This window comes from Tympanuchus pallidicinctus, unplaced genomic scaffold (genome assembly GCF_026119805.1).
Source record: "Tympanuchus pallidicinctus isolate F22 unplaced genomic scaffold, pur_lepc_1.0 scaffold9, whole genome shotgun sequence".
Taxonomy (NCBI): domain Eukaryota; kingdom Metazoa; phylum Chordata; class Aves; order Galliformes; family Phasianidae; genus Tympanuchus; species Tympanuchus pallidicinctus.
In genome coordinates, this window is record NW_026294813.1 from 9,974,531 (window position 1) to 10,000,352 (window position 25,822).

Consider the following 25,822-nt stretch of genomic DNA (forward strand, 5'->3'; position numbering starts at 1 on the left):
ACTAAACTTGTTTGTTGTCACATCTGATGTAGAAATTATACACAGAAATTCACCATTCACCAACACGGTTTTATTGTCACACTGGAGGCCTAACTGTTGGCTAAATTCTACCTTCCAGTTCAGCCTGCAGCTTTTCCCCACGCCGCAATTTTCGAGGAAAACAGCCATCTGTGCAGGTGGTGGCGTGACGCTTCAAATGAGGCGCCTGCAGGTGCGGTTTGCTATCGTACTGCCTCCCGCTGCGCTGTCATAGAAATCGATAATTTCTGAATCGAGATTTCCGGAGCGCTGCTGGAGCGCCCCGTGCGAGCCGCTACGACAGTAAACCCGCACTTGTCGGCCGGCGGCGGTCAGCCTCGCGCTGGGCCGGCTGCCCGCCCCACGCCAGAGCGCTGTGCCGGGCGAGGCGGCCGGCCGCCAGGCGGCGCCATTCTCGGCGCGCTGCTACTTGCTGCGGGGCGGCGCCGCGGCGGCGCTGGGGTCGCTATGGCGACGTGCGGCCTGCTGGCGGCCGGCAGAGGGCGCTGCGGGCGGGGTGAAACTGAAAGTGGAGGGCTTGGGCCGCGGCTAGGCGGGACCCGGCGCCGCGCCGCTCCGGCTCGCATCCCCGCCCCGTTCGAAGCGCTTGAGCGTCCCGGGCCGAGTATGGCCGAGAATTTCGACCGAGCTCCCGGTGCCGGTCGAGGTCGGGGCCGCGGAGGTAGCGTTCTCGCCGGCGCGTCGGAGAGCAGCGGCGGGGCCTGCCCCGGAGGCGGTGGTTCGCACGGCCCCGGCGCGGTCGATCAGCAGCAGAACAAAACGAGCGGCTTCCTCCCCCAGCAGGAGCCCCTGCGGCCTCCGAGGACGGCGCCGCTGGGCACTGGAAGCGCAGGTACCGGGCCGCCGCGCCGCGCGACGGGCCCCCGCCCCCGACCTCGGCGCCGCGGGAGCCGGGAGCCAAGCCCTGGCGGGCCGCACTCGCCCCTCTTCCCCGTCCCGCCGAGACCGGGGCTTCCCCCGCCCCGCTGCTCGGCCCGGCTCGGCCAGCAGAACGGCGCGGCCTGAGCTGAGGGCCTGCTTTCCGCGGCCCGAGCTCCTGGCGAGTCCGGGCCGGGAGGGGGCCTGTCCCTGCACCTCTCGGCCCCTGTCGCGTTTCTGGGTTGTGGGCCTGCACCCGGGGAAAGGCGTAATGCTGCATCGTAGTCTGCACGACGCCCCCTGCCCCCCTTTTGTGCGCGCACATCTGTGCGTGCGTGTTATCCGTCTATTAATCCGACCGCAGATGGTCTCATCCTTCCTTGCATCGAAGAAGTCTGAACTCCGGCCTACAGGTTTGAGAAAACATAAACCCAAGGCAAATGCAGTCCGAGGCATTGTTGATTGGTTAACTTTTAAGGTCCAGGTATCAGATTTCCTTTTCAATAAACTTGGGAGCTATTCTAATTTGCACATCTGGAAATGAGCAAAAATATGGTTTTAAAAAATATGATTTTTATGCGTTTGTTTTGTTTTGTTTTTGCAAATTATTTATAAGAAGGACATAATAGCTTTGAGGAATGTGCTAAAAATTAGTGTTGTCTGCTGTTTATTGATCTTTGAAATCTTTCTTTTTCATTTAGAAGCTTTGAAAAATCCACTAGGAAAGCAGACATACCAGAAGTAGATTTACTGGTTTCTTGTTAGCGCTCAGAAAATGTGTTTGCGAGGGAGGGGGTCGTCCCTCTTTTTATTTGCTTTTCTTTTTTTGTCACTGTCACGTGAAATCAGAGTGTAATGTGAAAAGGCATCAGTTTCCAAAATTGAAAACTTAACCTATTTTTCAGAAAAGCAATAAAAATATCTAAGTAAGATTAAGTATGCTTGCAAGTATGTACTCCAAGTATATTCAAGGTTGAAAAAGTTGCATATTATGTGGGAGCACACAGCAATCAAGCAATGTCTGAGAGAAGCTGTTAATGAAACCTTTCCAGAGCACCTGCAACAGACAAGAATCCCGTCTGGATCACGAGTTTCAGTTCCTACTGCTGGACCAGAAATGGCAAAACCTCAGGTGGCTGTGACTCCTGTGGCAATGTCAAAGTTGTCAGTTAAAGCACCTGAGTTTTATCCATCAGGATACAACCCAAACTTCAATCAGAACTTGGCAGTAAGTGTTAATCTTCTGTTCTTAGCTTATTGCAATTTACTTCTATGCCTTCTTGATATCTTCAAGGCTACATTTGCCTAAAAAAATTCCAGAAATTCAGATGATAACCTCCGGAGTCAAGGTAGTGATAGTGATGGTGGGTATTGTGGTGTACATGAGTTAGTGTGGGGTGTTTTTCTGAAGTTTGCAGTAGATAACCACATTCCTTGTTGATTACACCAGACATTGACTCCAGAAACATCTGAATAAGCTATCTTTGTGGAGTCTGCATTGCATTTATGTCTACAGTGTTTTTTAAGTAAAAGCTTGCTTGTGCTTTTATGCAGATTTCTCAAGTGTTTGAAGCAGAGATGAAGGCTTAATTTAAACTTTAAAAATATACGAAAACAGTGATGTGATAATAAGCAACTACACTGAGACTAGATTTTGAGTAACTAATAGGAAAAAAAAACTTACGTTGGATACTAAGCATGGAGTTAGGTGTTTTCAATTCTTTTTTTTCTTATGAGCAAAATCATGTTGCTTGATATTACCTGCTTTGCCAGCTTACTGAATAAAGTGGCTCCCCTGGATAGTACAAGCTTATGGCCAATATACAACTGTAAGCAAAAAGCCAACACAGCGCTCTTCACTTAATGGCTGAGACAAGGGAAAGAGTATTACATTGCCCCAGTACATTGCATATTTTCTGTGAATACTACATTTCAGTTTCAGGACCCAAAAATAAATGCCATTTAAATTGTCATGCATTTGCATGTGTATAATTGCAAACTCCTGGGGCCGGCAGTGTTGCTTTTCAGCTATTCTGCAAAAGCATGTAGGCATGTGGGAGCTCCTCATTGCTGTGTTGTGGGAATATATTATAAGTGATCCAGCTTTTAATAAAAATAACTTCAAAATCCTAGCAGAACCTAGACTGCTTATTTGAATATGTTTGATATGTTGCAGGAACCCTAATCAGTGTATACTGTGCATGGAATAGTGATCTTTTGTACTGAATTAACTTCATAAACTGAGTTAATCTGCAGTAACATGTAAGTTTAGAGCACCTTGTTTCTGCGCAGGTTTTACTCACGAGTTTTAAAATTGAAATCAAAACAAAGTTTTGAGAAACTTTGATTTCTTTGAACTAGAATTAATACAATTCAAATTACAAATCACCTTTGTAATGTTCCCAGGAGTTTCTAGACCTGAAAATTCACATTCCTCTTATAAAGTACACAGTGCTTTTGCTATTATGTGTTAACTTAAGAATAATCTGTTGATTTCTTGTGTTTTAGTAAATTATGGTAATAGCTATGTGTGTCTATATAAAATTCAGTCATTCTGTTTGTCTCCAGTTAGGTGATGCTTCTGTGCCCCTTCACCTCATACAAACAACTCAAATATGCGATCTTGTACATGCAACATTTCTTATACTTAATTTTTCACTAACTTTGTTGTAAGCTTGATATATGTATATAATCTGAAGGAGAAAAGGCTTATTCCTAAAAAGTCTGAAGAGAAATCAAAACAATGATAAATTGTAATTGTCTGAATGGAAATGTTGTGAATACATGTTACGTATGGGAAAACGGCATTTGGCCTACTAGTTGAAACAGCCTGAGAGCAGGTTTGGCTAATGGATCTTCCCTATCGACTTCCTGATTTTTAAAGTTATGTAAATCAGAGGGTTATTTGCCGTCTGCCTAGCTTGTGCATTGTTAGTTCTTTAAGTTTATGAACTGACTCCTAATAGAAGAGAGGCAAACTGCTGATTTTTGGATTAGTTGCGCATCCTTTTTCATTGTGAATAATAACATAAAGGGAAGGAATTAGACTGAGAAATCACTGAAATTAATGGAAAGCTTCTATTTGACTTTCAGGGCTTTGAAGCATAAATTTGTAATGAATGTGTAAATAAGTGTACAGCCTTCTGTTTGCCTTCTTGGTTATTTAAAAATAACCAAGAGGAATTTGCTTTATTTTCATTTAGTTGATATAGTATGTGGTGCTGTATTCTCTGTTAAACCTTAAAGTCTGCCAGTAAGAAATGTGACTTACATCTAGAAGTTACTGAACTAAATCTGTTCAGTTTTTAAAGTATATGTTATTACTAGTGAGTTACATCACAAAATACATTCTTCCTATGCTGTTCCTCTCATGTACTTGCACTGTAATCATTCGTAACTGTATTAAAATGCTGCATTCATTTTTTAGCGAACAAAATTAGCAGTCTTCTGTTTCATCACTGAGAGCATAAACATTGGTTAAGTATTATTGTGCTTGCTCCTTCTTTCTTTAGGGAGCAGGTGTGTTTACTGTCTGCTTTTTAACTCAGTAACTGCAAATTAATGCAATACCACTTAAGAAGACATGAAACAGAACTATTTATCTTTGATCCGTTGCCAAAAAAAATGCAGCTTAACTAGCTTTAGAAAATCAGTTTTCCTGGCCTAAGTTTATGCATAGGAATACTATACTGTATTTATTATATTTCTGCATTTTCTCCCTCTCTTGCTTATTTTGGAGCACAGTGGCACTCTCTGTAAGTGCAAAATATTTTGTTTCCAATTTCCAGTTACTTTTCCTTCTACAGTTCATTTATCTGCAGCACAGTATGTGTACACAGGAAGAAAGGTTTTGAGGTCTCAATTAGGTAGTTTCTATTCTTAGAAGGTATACTGACTCCTTAGCTTGTTGATCTTACATCCATTATAGCAAACCGTGTAATTTGGTTGTTCTTTGTTTTGTGTTATTCCTTATGTCTTTTTTTAGTCTGTTGGCATGCTTGTCTGAGAGACCCTAGTCTCTGTAAAAGCATGTTACTTAGTTCTTCTCATAGCACTACTGAAGCTTTCTGAAGTACTGAGGTTTATACTCTCTAAAAATGTTTGTGAACCAGGTAGTAAGAACTGCTATCACTCATGCCCAGCATCAGGAGTTACTGGTAACTAAGGGCTGTATGGTTGCTTCTGGAGTTGGCAAGTGTAACAACTCTAGGTTCATATTAAATATTATGTTTTTTCATTGCTATAGGATTCTTCCTTTGAAGATGGATATGGTGGCTATCTGACTTTGGCAGAATATGTACAAGGCTTCCTAAACCATCTCACTGAGCAACCAGGTTGTTTTGAAACTGAAATAGAACAGTTTGCTGAAACGCTGAATGGCTGGGTCGTTACAGATGAAGCTTTGCAAGAGCTTGTTGATCTCATCTATCAGCAGGTAGCCTGTGTATTCTACTTGATATCATGGATTGGATGCCTTTTGTTACTTAGTGTCCAAGATATGCATAAATTTGTTATGTAATTGTATCTGTAGCATTTTAATGGTTTTCAGTCTCTCTTTGGCCTGCGACATGCAGTGCAAGATTTTGCTGGATATGCTGTAATGATAGCTCAAGTGTAGGATGTTTGACTCATTGATAAATTTACAGTTTCTCAGTTGCCTTTATGGTGTATCCTAATCTTCCAGGTTACATGCTAAATTGCAGTTGCGGCACTTAATTAAAGGAGTCATCTTTGCTGTATTTGCATAGCAGGTATCAAAGTAACTCTTAAGCCATGTATGAGTAAAGTGTTTTGATTCTTTCCTGCAGAATATATTCATAGAATCATAGAATGGTCTGGGTCGAAAAGGACCGCAAAGATCATCTAGTTTCAGCCCCCCTGTTATGTGCTAATGTGGGTTGCCAACACCAGACCAGACTGCCAGAGCCACATCCAGCCTGGCCTTGAATGCTTCCAGGGATGGGGCATTCACAACCTCCTTGGGCAACCTGTTCCAGTGTGTCATCACTGTCTGAAAAATTTCATTCTAATATCTAACCTAGATCTCCCATTTCCAGTTTAAAAGCATTCCCCTTTTCATATCACTGTCAATCCATGTCAACAGTTGTTCCCCCTCTGTTTATACGCTCCCTTCAAGTACTGGAATGCACAATGAGTTCTCCCTGGAGCCTTCTCCAAGTTAAACAAGCCCAGTTCCCTCAACCTTTCCTCACAGGAGAGCTGCTCCATCCCTCTGATCATCTTAGTGGCCCTCCTCTGGACTCGCTCCAAGAGCTCCACGTCTTTCCTGTACGGGGGGCCCCAAGCCTGTATGCAGTACTGCAGATGAGGCCTCACAAGAGCTGAGTAGAGGGGGACAATTAATATTGTTCATAATGCTTAGATACTTTTAATTCCTTGAAATTTTAACTAACTAGTCACCTCTGTATATATCACTCTTCAGGAAATATGTTTTTACTCACAGGCTTTGATTTCACTGTTGATCTAATAGTAACTAGGTCCAGTCCCATAATTCCCAGGCCATGGAAATGAGGACACAGACCTTAAACTGAACTCTGCACTAATTGGGGAAGCCATTGGAGAGAACAGTTGAATCAGTTGAATCCAATCAAATGAACTGTTGTTCCTGTCATTTGGGATTGCTACAGAGAATGCAGTCACACTTGGGCTTGCTATTAATTACACTGGATGTCTCCCACCTTGCTGAGTTGATTGCTTTCAAACACTTGAAGAACATGAGCAACTCTTATATTCCTCATCTAAGTGCAGATACTTGCAGAATTTTTATCTGAAATACTATGGACTATGTAGAGGCTGCATGACTGGTTGGTTCTCATACAGGACTCAGTCTTGAGTTTCTTACTATCATACAGTTTCTTATTATACAACTGCCAAATGAGTGCTGTGTTTGGCAGTGTCTTTTTCTCATCCTTTATTTGAGTACCTGGAGGACAGTGAATAAACAACAGAAGTATTCAGTATAATTTTACTGAAAGAAAAAAAAGAAAAACAGAATTCATCTAAATAGCAAACATTTGTATACATTAAATAAACTGACTCACATTTAATGCAAATCTCTAATTTTGTCACCTCATCTCCTAGTTTAAGAGGCCTGGTATTGTAGTTGGCTGTTGCTTCGTCAGCTGAAAATTGGAGTGTAACAATCTGCAACATAAGTTTATGCGGGAAGTGAAATTCATCTCAGTGGTTTTTTATTGTATGTTTCAATACTAGTCCAGCTTATCACAAAATTCTTACTACATTGCCAAAGTGCATTTGTAAGTATCTGCTTCAGTGATACTAAATTAAATCCAGTTGAGAAGATCTGTAGATAGTAGGTCTATTTAAGAAAAAGGCTAAAATGAAGGAGGAGGAAAAAAACAAAGAAATCCTGTGATGTTCTCCCTTCTTTTGAGGGTCAGGTATCTCGCAATCTATAAAGATTAATCATCTACTTCCCTCTGTTCTTCCTAATTCATTTACGTATATAACATTCCTTGTCATGTTGTACTCTTTCCCTAAGCATACTCTACTGCCAAATGTAGATTCTGGAACAGATAGCTCTGAAACTGCATCTGTGTGGGATTATTTTTGTTTAATCAGTCCTTGCTCTTTGAAAAAGTGCATGTCCCTGAAGAAGTCTTAATGCACTCTTTGGATTTATTTTACCTTTTTTTATGAACAGTTTGTAAGTAAGTTTTAGACACTTTTAGACACTAAGGGATAGGTTACAGTGGAAAAGTAGAGTTGAATACTCGAGGCAAAAAGCTACAGAATCACCTATAGTGAATATTTGTGTTCTGAAATGCGCATAGCAGAGTGTTGAAAATTAATGTGCCAAATAATAATTAATCTTCTACTTCTCAGTGGTCCAACTGTTGTTAAACAGCATTTTCTAAAATTATTTTAAAGGTATTTCCTCACAACCTAATCATTACCTGTACAAATAATTGTTTATTCACTTTTATTTTGAAAGGCCACATCTGTCCCAAACTTTTCCTACATGGGAGCAAGGTTATGTAACTATTTATCTCACTGTCTAACCATTAGTCCACAAAGTGGGAACTTCCGACAGTTGTTACTTAAAAGGTGAGCATCAGTGTGTCCTTTTAACATCTATTACTTCCTGTGGCTGGATTGTGTGTCGTCGTCTTTTGTATGTAACTGTTAAGTTAGCATCCAAAGAAGTATGTATTCAAAACAGAAGGATTTTAAATTGAGAGCTATTACGGCAGAGGTGCATACTGGATATTGAATATATGCACATTTTATTGTTTTAATACAAAAACAGGATTCAGTTCAGGCTCTATAGTCTCTTCTGAACTCAGTACCAAATTATAGAGTGAATTTGAAAGCTAGTCAACTTCAAAAGTATCCTAAAAATTCACATAGTATACTGACTTTCTTTGTCCTGTCCTTGTTCTTTGACTCTTACTGGGACTTGTGTTTTTTTTTTTCTTGAATTACTTATGTGGCTGAACTTGCTGTGTAAAGATTTTTCACTGATCGTCTAAGTTGCTTTTGCTGTGTTCATTGATCAGCCAAATCACTTTATCACACCAAATAGATGCATAAAATGCAGAACGATCCACAATTTTCAGAAATGTGGGGGATTACAGTTCAGTGATTAGACTTCGTAGATCGCATGATGCAACATCTTTTAAATGACTGTGTCTCCTTTAAAGTCTTAGCGTATGACATTTGAAGGATTAATACATTTTACTTCAGGAGTGTTTAAAAACAATCCTTTTTTCTTTAAGGACTTTTGGCTTTTTAAGCATAAGGCTTACTTTAAAAGTTTCACTTAGTACGTGGATACTTACAAGCAAAAGCATGGTAAGCTTAAAAGATCATCAAAATGAATTTTTGGAATCGGAAACAGTACCTTATGGAAAAGCTGAAAATACTCTGTTGTTGTCCTTGTTGCAAAGGAAATAAGCTTTTCTCCTTCGTAGTGACACTACAAATCATCATTTTTATCTTGTCTTTTAATTGAACAGTTGGAATTGTTTCTTGAATGAATGAAGGAAATCCCTAGCAATAGTGATTATTGGTTTTAAAACCAACCCAGTGATAAAATTAGCATCCTAAAAATGCAAATTTGAGGTTCCTTATGCTTTTGCATCTACTATGTGTGAAATTGGGATGGAGTGAGGATAAAAAGGCTAACTACATGAATACATTTTCTCAGTCCAAATTTGTACGTAAGATGTGATATCTCAACTCCTAAAATTGTTTGGATTTCTCAAACATTTCCCAGTCCATTTCTTAATCTCAGTGTGTAGATATTGAGAATATGTTTGAGATTGTCTTGTTTTCCTTTCATTCTGAACTGGTTTCAAACTGCTGTGTAAAATAGCACAACCCTTGACACGCTGGTTGAAGACTAAAATACTGTGTCACTGCCATATTACCTCTAGTTATAAATGCTGTTAAATGTATTCAGCTTACACTGCCAGTTATAACTAAGTTATGCGTAGCTGTCATTTAAAATTGTGGCATAAAGAATTTATCAAGTGTAAAGACATACGTGGCGATGTGAGCTCTACCTAAAATGGGAAGAAGCATTTCAGTACCTCCTGTATTTCTGTTAACATTTAGATACCTGTGTTAAACTTGCATTCATATTGTATTAGGTGTATTTTTGTCTTCAATATCTCAGTGTTTGAAACCACAGTCATGTCATCATATTTATTTACTGAGGACAAAAAGCACTTTGCCTTTGTGAAGTCCTCTCATTTCCTTCACAGATCATGCTTTCCAAGATTCAACATGGAACAGTTTTAACACAGTTCACAAGTTCTTAGCACTGTACTAGATCAGTAGCATATTGTATGTGTTGGGATGCTTACAGACGATAGCTATATGATTTTGTTTAATGTTTTCAGGTGTCGAGCAGAGTTTGAAAATAGAGATGAAGCTGCAAAAGGAGATGAAGCTACTCAAAAACAATTTCATGCCTTTGTATTGTTCTTAGGTGAACTTTACCTTAACCTAGAGGTAGGAAGAAAGTTATTTTTCACATGGTTCTTCATTAATTTTGTTGTGTCTAAGCAAATACTGAAATGAAAGGCATCATTTGAGGTATGGTTTGTGTTGGCTTTCGTTGCTTCTTTATGTAGAAGTGAATAAGCCAAAACATTTAGAACATTTTATCTGACAAAGAAACAAGCAAAAATGGACAGGATCATTAAAAGAAAAAAGCATATAAAGATGCCTTTTTTAAAAAAAGCATAAGAGTTCATTAAAAGAACCAATGACAGACTACCTTTCCTAAAACTTGCCTGGTCATACCCACTTTTTTTTTGGAAAAATTGTAGTGAAGATTTTTGATATTTTCCTTCCTCTTGCAAAACCCTCAGATGTTAAAATCTATCAAAAGCAGATTTGGCCACTAGCTGGAGCTACTAAATGCTTGAAGAAGGGATGGGAGATTTCAAAATAAGCAATTAGAAATTGAGACCTTTAATGGGATTTCTTTTTAAGGTTTGAATCCTTGGCTTATACATGAAACACCTAGCCTTTTCTTTAGACCCGTTTTTTCTATCTGTAGTGCATACATTCCATTTTTTTGTACAAGATAACCTTACTTGACTCTTATACCTGTGAGTTCAGCAGTCACCAACTTTTGTAATATGCTTGACAGTTTTGTAGGTTTTTTTACTGGAGTATTTCAAAGATATAATCTAATGAGATAAAAATGTTCTTCTATCATGAGAAAAGAAAGCAATTCTCCAACTCTTCCATTTTTGTACATAAGTGGGCTTTGAAATGTACTTTTTGGTTTCTGGAAGTAAAAAAGGAATCTTTACAGGAAGTATGAGGGAAGAAGGAGCTGTCCAGTTTTGTGGAGTTACCCCTCTTAATTTCAAACACTTTTCTACAATTTTAAAATACATGAAGAATGCCTTACAGAAGTAAGTTATTACAGCTGTAGGAAGAACCTGAGATTCACAGAGTCACAGAATCACAGAATTGTAGGGGTTGGAAGGGACCTCCAGAGATCATCGTGTCCAACCCCCTGCCAAAGCAGGTTCCCTACACCAGGTTCCCTACACCAGGTCGGCATCCAGGCAGGTCTGGAACATCTCCAGAGAAGGAGACTCCACCACCTCCCTGGGCAGCCTGTTCCAGTGCTCCGTCACCTCACTGTAAAGAAGTTCTTGCGCACATTTGTGCAGAACTTCCTATGCTGCAGTTTCCAGCCGTTTCCCCTTGTCCTGTCTCCACTCACCACTGAAAAGAGTCCGGCCTCACCATTCTGCCCCCCACACCTCAGATATTTATAGACCTGGATCAGGTCCCCTCTCAGTCTCCTTTTCTCAAGGCTGAACAGACCCAGTTCACTCAGCCTTTCCTCATAGGAGAGATGCTCCAGGCCCCTCACCATCTTTGTGGCCCTCCGCTGGACTCTTTCCAAGAGATCCCTGTCTTTTTTGTACTGGGGAGCCCAGAACTGGATGCAGTACTCCAGATGAGGCCTTACCAGGGCAGAGTAGAGGGGGAGGATCACCTCCTTCGACCTGCTGGCCATGCTCTTTTTAATGCACTCCAGTAAGCCATTGGCCTTTTTGGCCACAAGGGCACACTGCTGGCTCATGGCCAACCTGTCATCCACCAGCACACCCAGGTTCCTCTCCACAGAGCTGCCCTCCAGCAGCTCATCCCCCAACCTGTACTGGTGCATGGAATTATTCCTCCCCAGATGCAAGACTCTACACTTGCTTTTGTTAAACCTCATCTGGTTTTTTTCTGCCCAGCTCTCCAGTCTGTCCAGGTCTTGCTGAATGGCAGCACGGCCTTCAGGCATGTCAGCCAATCCTCCCAACTTTGTATCATCAGCAAACTTGCTGAGGGTGGCCACTATCCCCTCATCAAGGTCATTGATGAAGATGTTGAACAAGACCAGACCCAGCACAGACCCCTGAGGAACACTGCTAGTTACAGGCCTCCAACCGGACTCTGCACCACCAATGACGACCCTCTGTGCTCTGCCAGTCAGCCTGTTCTCAACCCATCTCACTGTCCACTCACCTATCCCACACTTCCTCAGCTTTGCTATAAGGATGTTGTGGGGGACAGTATCAAATGCCTTGCTGAAATCAAGGTAGACTACATCCACTGCTCTCCCCCCATCCACCCAGCCAGAGACAACATCATAGAAGGCTACCAGGTTGGTCAAGCACGACCTCCCCCTGGTGAACCCATGCTGACTACTCCTGATAACCTCCTCTTCTTCCAGTTGTCTGGAGATGACATCCAATACAAGCTGTCCCATCACCTTTCCAGGGACAGAGGTGAGGCTGACTGGCCTACTCCAAGAGTTTGGGATGATACAGACTATTTGCCAGGCATCTTGCATTTTTTCTCAGCAATTTAGTAACAAAAAAGAGAAAGCTAGAAATGCATTCTTATGCTTAGGTTAGATTTGTAAGAATATCTTTCAGCCTGTGTTCTAAAATAGTTGCGCTAGTTGGTGAATTCTTCCAGCTGAAGAGTTAAACTGCAATTAATTACCAAGTAATTAACTATGTTAATCACGCAGAATTTAGGAGAGAAAATATAACTAAATTAATTTCTGAAGCTTAAGTTTTTTAAGTATGTTATTAATGTCTTGCAGATTAAGGGAACAAAGGGACAGGTAACACGAGCAGAAATTCTTCAAGAAGGCCTTCGAGAATTACTAAATGCGCTTTTCTCTAACCCTGTGGACAGTAATTTGATATGTGCTGTGAAGCTGCTGAAGGTGAGAGTAGTTTTAAATGAAAAAAAAAAAGGAATTTCACAAGTGAGGACAAAATTCATCTGCACTGTTTCTTTATGTAACTGTGTGTGCATCATACTGTAGTTGAAATACAAATATTAGAATGCTTTGATTTTTCTTCATCTGGGGTAAGTAAAAAACAGAGTACATCAGTACATATAATGGGAAGCAAAGAGAATGACATCTGGTCATCTATGGTTCCTGCTGCTGAATCCGAGTGGGGGCTGGAGTGGAGAGGGGAAAAGATAGGAGAAAAAAAAAAAACATGAAAGTGAAAGAAAAGTCAAGAGAAAACCTATTTCTTCATGCCAGAGGCCAAATGTATTCCTTGGTAACAGATTTGAGATCTAGGCTAGCAGAAGTATCATATCACAATTTGTTTTACAGACCAGTGATGTGATATAGAGAGATTTGTAATCATGGGTAAGTAGAAGTTCAGAATTGGTTGGGTGAAAGGAGAAGGTTAGTTTCCTATTCAGCATAAACATCAGTGGAGTTAAGCAAGTGTAGTTTTTGGGTATCCTTGCTGTGATGTTTTTCCATGCCCTGTGAATGCTTGAGCTGAATGCCTCAAAAGAGAAATGAGCATTGCATGAAGTCAGTGGATTGAGCTTCTATAATGCATAGAGTGAATGCAGCATGTTTTATGGAAGTCTTTGCTTCCTTTTTTTAAGTGCTTGAAGGTTGGGAAGAGAAAATGGAGTGGTTTTGGATAAGTGGAAGAATATTACTTTTAAAATCCCCGATAGATAAGGAAATGTTTGCTTAAAGCATTTTATTTCTGAGATAATAGATGTATCTCAGCTTTGAGAGTGATGAGGGAAACAAAACTGCAATAGAGGAAATGTGTACGGGCTTTTATGCTTTACATTGTCAGTTACATAAAATGAGAGGAAATCTGTATGGGCTTTTATGGCTTACATTGTCAGTAACATGGAGTGCACTTTTTTCATTAATACCATTATAAGCTTGAGCAAATAAAAGAAAGCTATATACTATTCAAAAGTATTAAAATGCAGGACCATATACAAGAGCAATAGAATTGAAGCAAAAGGGTAAGCAATCCCTTCAGGTCTTTTGCCACTTTTGTTGTGGGAGAAAACAGTAATCAATTTCAATAAATTGTAGGGTTTGGGGCATGCTTTCTGTTTTAAAAATACTGAGAAGATCTATCACTTTCGTTTTCTTGGGGGGGAGGGGGGGGGTTGTTTGTTTTTTTCAGCAAAATGTTCTATCATATATCAAATCCTACTTTATTATCTGAATGTTACAGAACTTATTATATTGACAGTTTCTTAAAGTTTTCTGTAATTTGCCTTTTAAAAAGTTGTACTCATCCCTTGTCTTTAGTTGACAGGCTCAGTTTTAGAAGATGCTTGGAAAGAAAAAGGAAAGGATGATATGACTGAAGTGATTCAGAGAATTGAAAATGTTGTATTGGATGCAAACTGTAGCAGGTGAAAAGATAAATTTGTTCCTTGTTCTGTTTGCTTCACTAAACAGAAAAGCTTGAAAATCCTCAGGAGTACTGAACATGTCCAAAACATGCCTTCACTACAAAACTTTTGTTCACTAAAATTGAGGTCCTTTTGGGTAACTTTGTATCTAGTATGTAGTATTTTTCAACTGATAGTCTTGGGATTTTTTTTGTTTTTATTCTCTATCTGAATAGATGTGGTTAACAACATTTATTCTCTCTCTTAAGTGCTTTAGGCTTTAAAAGCAAGTATCAGTGTAATGATGATAATATCTCCTTGTTCATACTTTTAAACCAGAATTTAAGCCTTAAATATGGTATTTAAATCACTGTAATTGAAGGTGCAAAATGGAATACAGTTGTATGGGTTTTTTTTTTCCTTTTTGAACATACCTTTTTGGCAAGGAATTACTACAAGCTGCAGAAAGTAGAGGAAACAACTGAAGATACTTTCTTTCCTCTCTCAGTAAGAACTCTTCTCTGTGAAATTTCTTCAAAGAAGAAAGCAACTTCTTTTATTTTAGGGAAGTAAGGAGAGGTGATAATATATTGAAGACCTTAATTTTGCCCCATTGAGTACAGAATTTCAGTTTGAAGTAGGGAGCTAAATTCAGAAGCATAAACTGGATGTTTGAATATCACCCACCCTCCTCTCTGTTCTCCCTACTATACTAACCTTTTACAAGAAGATGTGTTACTCTAGTTGTGCTGCAGATTTGTTATATTGAGAAAAACTATAGCAGTTTCTATATAACATGGACTCCCTACATCAACACAGAGGAAGTGGAGAGAGTGAGTATCTCTTAACTGACACACAGAGCATTCAGATTTGCCAGGGGAGGCGGAGCGGGGAATGGGGGAAAGACTCAAAGTTACCTGTAGGTTGGAACAAATTTTTGGTTATTTTTGGAGCTTATTCTGTGAGGTATCCATCTAGCATTCGTAGGATAACAGATGCCAATTTCCTTGCTTAGCAAGAGAACATTCTAACTTCTATGGTGTTCCTGTTTGGTATTACCAGAGATGTGAAGCATATGCTTCTGAAACTAGTAGAACTGCGATCAAGTAACTGGGGTAGAGTTCTTGGAACTTCTTCGCATACAGAAGCTACCCCTGAAAATGACCCAAACTATTTTATGGTAAGAATGTACTTCAGTTCCTTAATTTATATGAATTTAATTTGATTCATAGACATCTGTATCGCTAAAAACTTGAAACAACTGCTTCTTTGAATGTATGTGATTTTCTCTGTAACTTTATCCTTAGAATGAGCCAACATTTTACACTTCTGATGGCATTCCTTTCACTGCAGCAGATCCAGGTACATCCTGTTTAACGTATACTTTCTTTAATAAGTTGTAATTAATTGTAATGTTGCCTAAGTACACATGAAGTTCTTTGTAAAACATCTGAAACTCTTGAAATTTAAAAGACAAAATTATGTATGAATTTCTGGCTTTGAATTGTGCAAAACATCCCTTACTCAGGATTTAGAAAATGAAGATATTTGAAATTAAGGATATGTATTTTAGTTCAAAGTATTCCTCAGCACTTGGTCTCTTTTCAAGGCCAGGAAACTTAGTTTTATACACTGTTAGAATCATGGAATCATTGCTGGATTGGAAAAGATCTTCTAGATCATCAGTTCACTAAAATATGACCCTTACTGCCTAGCATTTGTTTTGTAACATCTGGATGCAGCATAGTATGGTGTCATTTGAGATGAAGGTATCTGTGATTACCTTTACAGTTCTGTGGGATGATGGATATTATTCTTGGAGTTTGGCTGATGTCTTGAAAAAACGCTGTACTATTTTTTTTTTCCTACTGTTTCATTCCATTTATGGTTTCATTAAATAACCTACTTTCAAACTGTGTAGATAATTGTTAATTTAGGGGACTAATCTCACTGTATACATCTCCGTCTGGTTTTTTACTATGTCAGATTACCAAGAAGAATACCAAGAGCTGCTTGAAAGAGAGGACTGGTTCCCAGATTATGAAGAGAATGGAACAGATTTATCTGGAGCTGGAGATCTGTATGTATACTTCTAGAATAACTTCCTTAAAGATAACTTTCTAGATAGTAGTTGTTCTTACTGCAAACTTAAGAATGCCATCTTGACAAAAATTAAATAATAACTATTGCTCAAACCTACAGTAGAAGTTAAATATTTGTTATGGTATATGTTGGATTATAATCACACAAGTTCAAAACAAGTATTTATCCTTCTGAATATTGTAATGAAGTTTCAGTTATTTCTGAACAGGTGCAAAGTTTGTGTTTTTTTCAGCATTAAAAAAAGTGAAGCACCTGAGCTTCAAGCATTGTGAGGCAGCCTGAGTTGGCATATACTGAGTTGTGTGTATGTCATAGCCAGAGATTATGACAATAGTCAGCCTTTCACAGGGTAGGTTGCTAGGTTTTTCTCTTAAGCATAAATTGTATTCCCCAGTATTGTATATTCTCTTAAGCATAAATATTGTATATTCTCTTAAGCATAAATTGTATTCCCCCATGGCTGTTAAGTATTTTTGTAAAACACAAAAAGCAACCTCATAGCAAAGGAGGAAGCAGTAGATGAGAATATAGTCTGATTTTCCGATATTGGTTTATAAGAACCTAATTGGAAGCCACTAGAAAGAACAGGGTCTAAAATAGAGTTTAGAGAACAGGGTCTAAAGGTTGAGCTTTGTGATCATATTGTTGAAAGAAATTTGAATCTAGAAAGTATTGTCAGTGCTGGCTTCATGTTTGATAAGAGCTCTGGCCTAGATCAATATTTTTCTTAGTAAATTAAAAGACTTGGATGGAAGCTAGCTAAAGGTACTTGCAGAAATTATGGGTGAACATAAATTAGAGATGCCATCAGAAAACAACAGGCTAATATTGAAGTAAAAATATCTATTTGAACAGATTGTGCTTGTAAGATCAAATTAAATGCAAAATGAAGACAGATAGCACTTTAAAACAAAAAAAAGTGTATCTGAATGTGGAAGACTGTCTCAGCCTTTATGAGAACTGACTTCAGAACATTCTTTGCTGAAAGCTTAAGAAAAGCTTATGCAATTGTATAGTATTGATCTTCTGTCAGCTATTTCTTGCAGCTTTCATGCAGTAAATGGGGTCTCTGTGCATCTACACTACACGAGAAACAGGACTGATTATTTAAGGCAGTGCTCAAGAAATTATTTTTTTTATATATTTCCCTGACAGTTACCATGATTTTGTGTGAAACCTAACATTTCTGGCCCTAGTACAGATAAGAGGCCAGGCTGGATGTGGCTCTGGGCAGCCTGGTCTGGTGGTTTCGCCAACCAAACAGCAGGGGGTTGAAACTAGATGGTCTTTGTGATTCCTTTTCAACTCAGGCCATTCTATGATTCTAGGAGGATATGTGATTGCCTTCGTTGGAACTCATGCACAGAAGATAATAACTTCAAACAATTGCACACTTACTGAGAGTCATTAGCTGCTGACTTTTTAAGAATTACATTCCCATTCTATCATACACAGAATGACTTGGGTCGGAAGGGACCTTAAACTAGTTCCAATTCCTCTGCCTTAGGCAGGGTTGCCATCCAGTACCTCCAGCTGCCCAGGGTCCCAACCAACCTGGCCGTTAACTCCTCCAGGGATGGAGCATTCAAAACTTCTCTGGCAGCCTGTTCCAGGGCCTCACCACCCTCCAAGTAAAGGATTTTCTTATACTGTCTAATGTAAATCTCTATCATTTTAGTTTAAAACCATCTCCTCTTGTTCTGCCACCATCAAAGCTTGTAAAAAGTTGGTCTTCCTCCTGTTTATATGCTCCCTTTTGAGCAATATGGTCTCCCTGAAGCTGCCTATCCTTCAAGCTGAACAAGTCCACCTGCCTTAACTTTTTTTATAGGACAGGTACTCCAGCCATCTGATCATCCTTATGGCCTCCTCTGGATGTGCTCCAACAGCTCCACATACTTCTTGTTCTGAGGGCCCCAGGCCTGAACATAGTACTGTGGGTGGGGCCTCACAAGGGCAGACTGGAAGGGGATAATCACCTCCCTCTGCTGACCTCTCTTTTCACAGAATCTCTTTCATAGAACCACTAGGTTGGAAAAGACCACTAAGATCATCTAGTCCAATAATCATTCCCTCACCATCATGCCTGTTAAAACATGTCCCCCAGTAGCAACAGCTACCCTGCTTTTGAAAACCTCCAGGGACAGCAGAAGGTTGGGAAGACTTCCTGGGAAGCCAGTTCCACTGCCTGAGCACTCAGAAGAATTCTTTCCCAGGCCCTAATATCTTTCTTGTAGTTAGGAGCCCAAAACTGAATGCAGTACTCAAGGTGTAGCCTCACTATTGCCAAGTACAGAGAAATGATCACCTCCTTACTCCTGACTACTGTATTTCCATTCATAATAATCAGTATTGCAGAGAGGATGCCATTGGCCACCTGGGCACACTGCCGGCTCATGTTCTGCTGTCTGCTGATTAATACTCCCAGGACCTTTTCCTCTGCAGTCTTCCAGCCACTCTGCTCTGAGCCTGTTGTCATGCATGGTATTGTTGTGACCAAAGAGTAGGACCTGGAAATTGATCTTGTTGAACCTCACACAGTTGGCCTCAGCTCATCAGTCCAGCCTTTCAAGATCCCTCTGTAGGTCTTTGTAAGTGCAGGCACATTAATACTTCCTTACAACTTGGTGTTATCTGCAAATTACTTGAGGGCTCACTCAAGCTCCTCAATGCAGCTCAGGATACAGCTGGCTTTCCAGCTGCAAGCATGCAATGCTGGTTTGTATCCCTTTTTCTGTCCTCTAGAACCCCCAAGCCTGTCTCTGCAGGGCTACTATCAGTTAGTTCTTCTTCCAGGCTGTACATGTCTGGGATTGCCCTGACCCAAGTGCAACGCTTGGCACTCAGCTGCATCAAACTCTACTTCTCAAGCTTGTCAAGGTCCTTTTGAATGACAGCTATTCCTTAAGGAACATTTGGATGTTGTGTTCAGGGATATGGTTTAGTGAGTACTACTGGTGATAGGTGGATGGTTGGACTGCATGATCTCGTAGGTCTTTTCCAACCTTGGTGTTTCTGTGATTCATCTGCAGACTCGCACAGAAACCCACTGTGTGTGTAACTGATCAAGATGCTGAAGAGCACCACTCCCAAGGAGTTAACTGAGGGAGACCACTCATTTCTGGCCTCCACCTGGAGAGCCATTGAGCACAGCCTTCTGGCTATGACCGTCCCATCAGTTCATTTTCCACTGGATAACCTACCATTCAAATCCATCTCTTCCCAATTTAGAGATAAGGGTATCTTGTAGGACCATGTCAAATGCCTTACAGAAGTCTAGGGAGGCAGTGTCAGTTGCCCTTGCTTTGTCAGCTGATGCTGTGATTATAGAAGGCCACCACATTGATCAGGCATGATCTGCCCTTGATGAAGCTGTGCTGGCTGTCTCAGGTCACCTCCTCAGCTCACATGTACCTTCACGTATCTTCCAGGAGACTGTGTTCCATGGTCTTTCTGCTAGCTGTGGGGAGTAGAAAGCTGTTAAGTGAACCCCATCTGTTTTCAGTGCTGTTTCGAAACTCTGTGGTAGTCTTCACTCTCTGCAATACTTATTACTATTAACGGAATCCAGACTTTCTCTGACCTAAGTATAACAGGTCTTTCCTGAAGAAGAAAAAAAAACGGGCAGGATATGATTTAATAAAAGGTACTATAATACAAATACAAAAGAGATGAATTGATGAATTGATGAATGCCTTCTTATGTGTATTAGCAATTTGGAGTATAGGTTTTCCATATAATAACTTCTTCCAGCTCATGTGCAAACATGATAATTGATGCAGTGTTTGAACTAGGACGTTGACTAACTGAAGGTGATGCTAATTAACCTTTTTTCAAAAAGATTAGCACAAATTCATTGTGAAATTTTGGAAGAAAGTTGTTTTACATTGTATTATCCACTTTGTCTGTCATCCAAGATACTTCTTTAACCTAGTAGGAACATGATATGATCTAAAATGGTGTCAAACACTGTAATGATTTGTACCTGTGCTACTTAGAGGTTTTTACTCTCCATGCCATTGCTTTTTTTTCCTCTTCATCCCCTTTTAATTAATGTTACAGTTAACAACTACTGTAAAGGTCTGTTTTGTTCTTGACGTCTATATGAATATTTCACCAACATACTGTTGCTGAAACTGTTTACTTAAGTTTACTTTTGGTGTTGTGTTTTTTTATAGATACTTTGATGACATTGATGATGAGATGGATCCAGAAATTGAAGAAGCGTATGAAAAATTCTGTCTAGAATCTGAACATGGGAGAAAACAGTGAGAAGTTACACATAAATATTAAATATGTTTGCTAAAGCAGTTTAGGTATGGTTAGAGTGTAAGGGGATGCATAAATTGAAACATTTGTACCAAAATAAGGAAGTTAAGTTTCTCCAACAATTGAAGATACAGTTTCCCTTTTGTTAAACAGAATCTGCCAAAAATTGTAATCACATGCCCTGTATCTTAAAATGTTGTGTATATATCATAGTTTATTTTATGTACAGGTATACGGACAATGTTTTGGCTGCAATAAAAATTCAACTTAAAAATATCGTAATGGAAATTAAATTTTAACTAAAGCGGAACTGTCCCATGAAATTTCTCTTGTGGGAGAAAGGAAAGAACAATTTGATCTTTTAATTGCTTGCTTCTAATATGCAGTAGAACTCTCCCATCTCTTTTATCACATGCAAGCTATCCTTTTTTTGTTGTTTTTGTTTGTTTTGTTGCTTTTTTTATTGCTAAGGAGAGTATGATCCAAATACAGATTATCTCTGTAGATTTCAATCATGGAATCATGAGAAGTAGTTTGTGAAGATTTTGTGTCTTGTGGGTTGTTTTGTGGGGATATCTATATATAATCATATATATATATACACACTTCTTTTTTTTTTTTTTTTTTTTTTTTTTTTGCTTTGTTTCTTCCCTCTTTCCTCTACCCTTTTGTGTGAAGTCTGGACACATTAACATGAAATATGGGGATATTGTGAAAAACTAAGCTGTATTTTATAAGTCAGGTGCTTTCAAGATCTGTGGTTCAGATAAGCTTATTTCTAACTTTTACGAGCAAAAACTATCCTTTAAATATTCTTTAAATTTGCCGTGTTCTTCAAGACTACATGAATAGTTATGGTTGAACCAGTGCTCCTCAAGAGTATGTGCAGTGCTCGATATATTTTTGAATGTATCTAACATGTCTAACCTTCTGGCAACACTTGTAATTTTCTCCATCCTTCTAATTATTTTATATAAGTTGTCTTAATTTTGTAGTTTGAGTATGTTCATGTATTTCATAAATGTTAACGTTCTGAAACTGACTGCTCTTTTTTGACTCAATATAATCATGTTAGTCTATAAATTCCATTGTTGCTCTTGTTGCCAAACTCAGTTGTACTGTTTCTTGTTATCTGTTTCTGGTTAGACTAAGTAGAATCCCTTACTACACAAATACACACACACAAAAAAAAAAAAAAAAAAAAAAATCCTAAACAGTAGCTACTGTAAAGAACTTGTTGTTGTAAATATGCATGTAAATAATTCTGTTAATATTTCACTGTAATACGTTTGGTTAAATGACTTGTGCGTCTGCTAATACAGTGAGCACTGTTTTCTGGGTGTTTATTGAACATTCATTTAGGTTGGAGTTTTGGAAAATAAAATTTAACTAGCTTTGTTTCCTTTGTTATATTTTCACTGTTTTGCCTTTTTGCTTAAAAAAAGAAAAAAAATTTTTGATTCCTCTGTATTTCTCCTACCTGCAAAAGTCCTCTTTTTCTTTAAAGTAGCTGCTGCAGAGAGGATGCAAAATTTATAGAAGGATAGTAGCGGTCAGCAGATCTGTATTAACATTTCAGAGTCTTTAGATGAAAACCCAAGAAGCAGAAACGTGTAAATTAAATTATTTTCAGATGAAGATACTTAACACGTGCATTCTCTGACATTAGATTGTGCGTAATTTTCTTTAAAAATTTCAATTCACATGTAGGTCAGTCTTCTTACGACTTTACAAGCAGATTTCTTGTGTAAAACATATTTCTGAAAATGGAAATTCTCAGTAGCATGACAAAGGAAGAGGGATTTGCAAAATTCATTACAGTAAATTAAGAGCTTCTTCAGGGGACTCTGCCTTACATGTTCAAATGTGCACCTCTTGAGCAGCATGTTTTTATGAAAACCAGGATACATACACTATCTGTACAAGCTGATGTACGTGTCTCACATGTAATTAAGAAAATACCCTAAGTCATCTTGTATAAAAATGTGAATTAGGAACTGTATATTTTAGGCAATCCAGATCAATACTTACAAAATAGGCTTTTTCTGTTTTTCCAGGAAAAATAATGAGAGCTGAATATTGGGACTTTCATTCAAGGTAGTGGAGATTCTACGTACACAAGGTTTGTGAGAGCTTTAGAACAGCTTTACTACAGTAAGGAAAAACTGGCTTTAAGTCTCCTTTACTCAGTAAGGAAGACAATATTGTGTTTACCATGAGAATACAACAGTCTTTCGTGCTTATCTTAAATCTCACAGGAGTCTAATACAAATTACTGACAATGGAATGAGATGTAAGGGTGCAGAAGAAGGAAATGGGCTTTGCTTTGCAACAGTCACCATTTGCTGCTTATCTGACCAGTTTTTAACAGCCAGCAGCTCTTCTATGTATCATAGAGGTGAGCCTCCAGATGTTTAAGGATGATTTCACCTATGCTTCAACATTTACAAATTAGTAGTGTACTGTGTAAAAGTGCTTTTTATCTATAAGCTTCTAAACATCAACTTGCAGGTGAACAATTCTTTAAAGAGATGCTTTCTTTGTGGCACAGTGCTAAGCCAACGAAGTTAATGGTAGCATGGAAACTTGAAGAGAGAAGCAAAGCCAACTTTTTACGTACAGTTCCAACAAGAAATGTTCATGGAATCTGAATTGTTCTTGTGACCAACTGATTAACTTCACGCCACAAAAAGTATGCACAATATATGCACAACTCTTGGCAAAGAGTGATTTTTGTGATTGAGAGAAAGCGTTTAGTACTAGATCTCACATTGCTTAAAGTCATTTAACGCAGGGCTGCAGGACACGTTGCTTTGCATGCCATCTGCTGTGAATAAGTTTCATATTCAGAAACTTTCTCAGCAATTTCTTTCTGCTAAGAACTTTTGCTATTGGTCTACTTTAATTAGGAAAATATCACTAAGCTTTTGAATTTTGCTTTTAAGAGTAATTGTAGTGCTACAGAAAGAAGTCTGGATCAAGTAGGACAGGTGCCTATGATTATGCACAGTTAGGATTATTTTCAAGTGACATCCATTGTGGCACTGAGCTTCACTGTCACTTGTTCTGCATTGTTAGTTATTTTTATTTCTCTTGGGACTGGTATTTCCATATCATCATGTTCTGCCTTTCTCTCCTTCCTACACAGAACTCACTCACTGAATTAGTAATAACTCAAATTTGCAACTTTGCTTCTCTTTGACACAATTATAGTTCAAATCATCTCAGCCATAGATCCTTCCAGTTGATACAGATTTTCAAAAATGATGTTCCAGCCAAAAATCAAGAATGATACTGCATATTTGTACTTCCTGAATTGCTGATGCCATGTCTACCTACTTCAGTCTGCTTGACGCACTTCCACAGTTACCAAGTTTTGAGTTGTGACCCTAGCACTGTAGTTGCCAGCAAAAAACTACGCCAGCATAAATTCTCCAATATTTTAAAATATAAGAGATGTACCATTACTTGTATTTTTAACAGATAAAACCTGAATAAAGACTAACCAAAACTAGAATATGCATTTCTGAACTATAATCCAGTTCTATCAAATTTTACACTTGTTTGCTTTAAATCAACTATCTTCCCACTTTTAGTTTGAAACTATTTCCCCTTGTCCTGTCATAGAATCATAGAATCACTCATGTTGGAAAAGACTTTAAAGATTGATTCCAGCCATGACCTCACCATATTACCCTAACTAACAACCCTCTGCTAAATCATGTCTTGAGGACCACATCCAAATGGTTTTTAAACACATCCAGGGATGGTGATTCAACCACCTCCCTCGGAGCCCATTCCAGTGCTTAACAACCCTTTCTGTAAAGAAGTGTTTCCTGATATCCAACCTAAACTTACCCTGGTGCAACTTGAGGCCATTTCCCCTCATCCTGTCACCTGTCACCAGTGAGAAGAGACTAACCTCACTCTTGCTGTAAGCTCCTTTCAGGTATTAGAAGAGAGCAATAAGGTCTCCCCTCAGCCTCCTTATCCCCAGACTGAACAGCCCCAGTTCCTTCAGTCTCTCCTTGTAGGCCATATTCTCCAAGCCCTTCACAAGCCTTGTTGCTCTTCTTTGGACCTGCTCCAGCACTTCAGTGTTCCTTCTGTACTGAGCTGCCCCAAACTGAACACAGTACTCGAGGTGAGGCCTCACCTGAAGTACTGCTGAGTACAGAAGCAGGATGACTTCCCTAGTCCTGCTCACCACACCACTCCTGATACAAGCCAGGATGCCATGGGCCTTCTTGGCCACGTGGGCACACTGCTGGCTCATATTCAGCCGACTGTCCATCAGTACACCAAGGTCCTTTTCCATCAGGCACCTTTCCAGCCACTCCTCCCCAAGCCTGGGGTTGTTGTGACCAAATTGCAGGACCAAAACTTGGCCCTACTGAAATACATACAGTTAACCTTGGCCCATTGATCCAGTCTATCCAAGTCCCTCTGTAGTGCCTTTCCACCCTCAGCAGACCAACACTGCCTCCCAACTTGGTGCTGTCTGCAAATTTACTGAGGGTGCACTCAATCCCCTCATCAAGATCATTAACAAAGATGTTAAATAGAAGTGGCCCCAGTACCGAGCACCTGGGGGATGCTGCTCATAACCGCTGCTAGCTGGATTTAACTCCATTGAGCTCTTTGGGCCTGGCCATCCAGCCAGTGTTTCACCCAGCAGAGGGTACGCCCATCCAAATTATGGGCAACCAGCTTCTCCACGAGAATGCTGTGGGGGACAGTGTCAAAGGCTTTACTGAAGTCCAGGTAGACCACACTGACAGCCTTACCTTCATCCACTAAGTACATAAAATGCAATCAGGTTTGTCAGACAAGATCTACCATTTGTAAACCCATGCTGACTGGGTCTGATCCCCTGGTTGACCTTTAATTGGTCCACGATGGCTCCCAAGAGCCATCCATTCCATAACCTTCCCGGCCACCAACATGAAACTGATAGGTCTGCAGCTACCAGGATTGCCTTTATGGCCCTTTGTGGAGATGGACGTCGCATTTGCCAGTCACCAGTCCGCCAGGACATCTCCAGTTAATAACAGACCAACAGTCTGCCCCCTTCTTTCCCATAGCTCCTCCTTAGATACTGAAAGGCCGCTCTCAGGTCATCTCACAGCCTTTTCTCCAGTCTGAACAGCTCCAGCTCTCAGCCCATCCTTACCGGGGAGCTGTTCCATCCCTGGGATATTTTTGTGACCCCCCTCTGTGTGCGCTCCAACAGGCCCATGACTCTCCCGTACTCCCACGTAGGCTGGGCATCCGTTTTTATTTCTGTATTTTAACCAGAAGCCACTGCTTTACATGGCAGTAATTTCCTTTTCAGGAGCTGTTTTCATTCACG

General features: G+C 39.7%; 1 protein-coding gene across 3 annotated transcripts; it reads left to right on the top strand.

Moving 5' to 3' along the window:
- Positions 1-538: 538 nt before the first annotated feature.
- Positions 539-23,986, top strand: PAIP1 (poly(A) binding protein interacting protein 1). Of its 3 annotated transcripts, XR_008203207.1 has the most exons (12): positions 539-871; positions 1,950-2,125; positions 5,144-5,332; positions 7,874-7,986; positions 9,786-9,897; positions 12,518-12,643; positions 14,012-14,118; positions 15,160-15,277; positions 15,405-15,459; positions 16,084-16,177; positions 20,379-22,591; positions 22,728-23,986. XR_008203207.1 is itself a non-coding variant. In XM_052670372.1 (11 exons), the coding sequence occupies exons 1-11, from the start codon at positions 646-648 to the stop codon at positions 20,470-20,472; spliced, it is 1,410 nt and encodes a 469-aa protein (XP_052526332.1). In that variant the 5' UTR covers positions 539-645; the 3' UTR covers positions 20,473-23,986. The 3 variants fall into 3 exon arrangements, 2 of the variants coding, with proteins under 2 accessions (XP_052526332.1, XP_052526333.1); XM_052670372.1 differs by having other exon boundaries at positions 20,379-23,986; XM_052670373.1 differs by lacking the exon at positions 539-871 and adding an exon at positions 1,243-1,381 and having other exon boundaries at positions 20,379-23,986.
- The last annotated feature ends 1,836 nt before the right edge of the window (positions 23,987-25,822 follow it).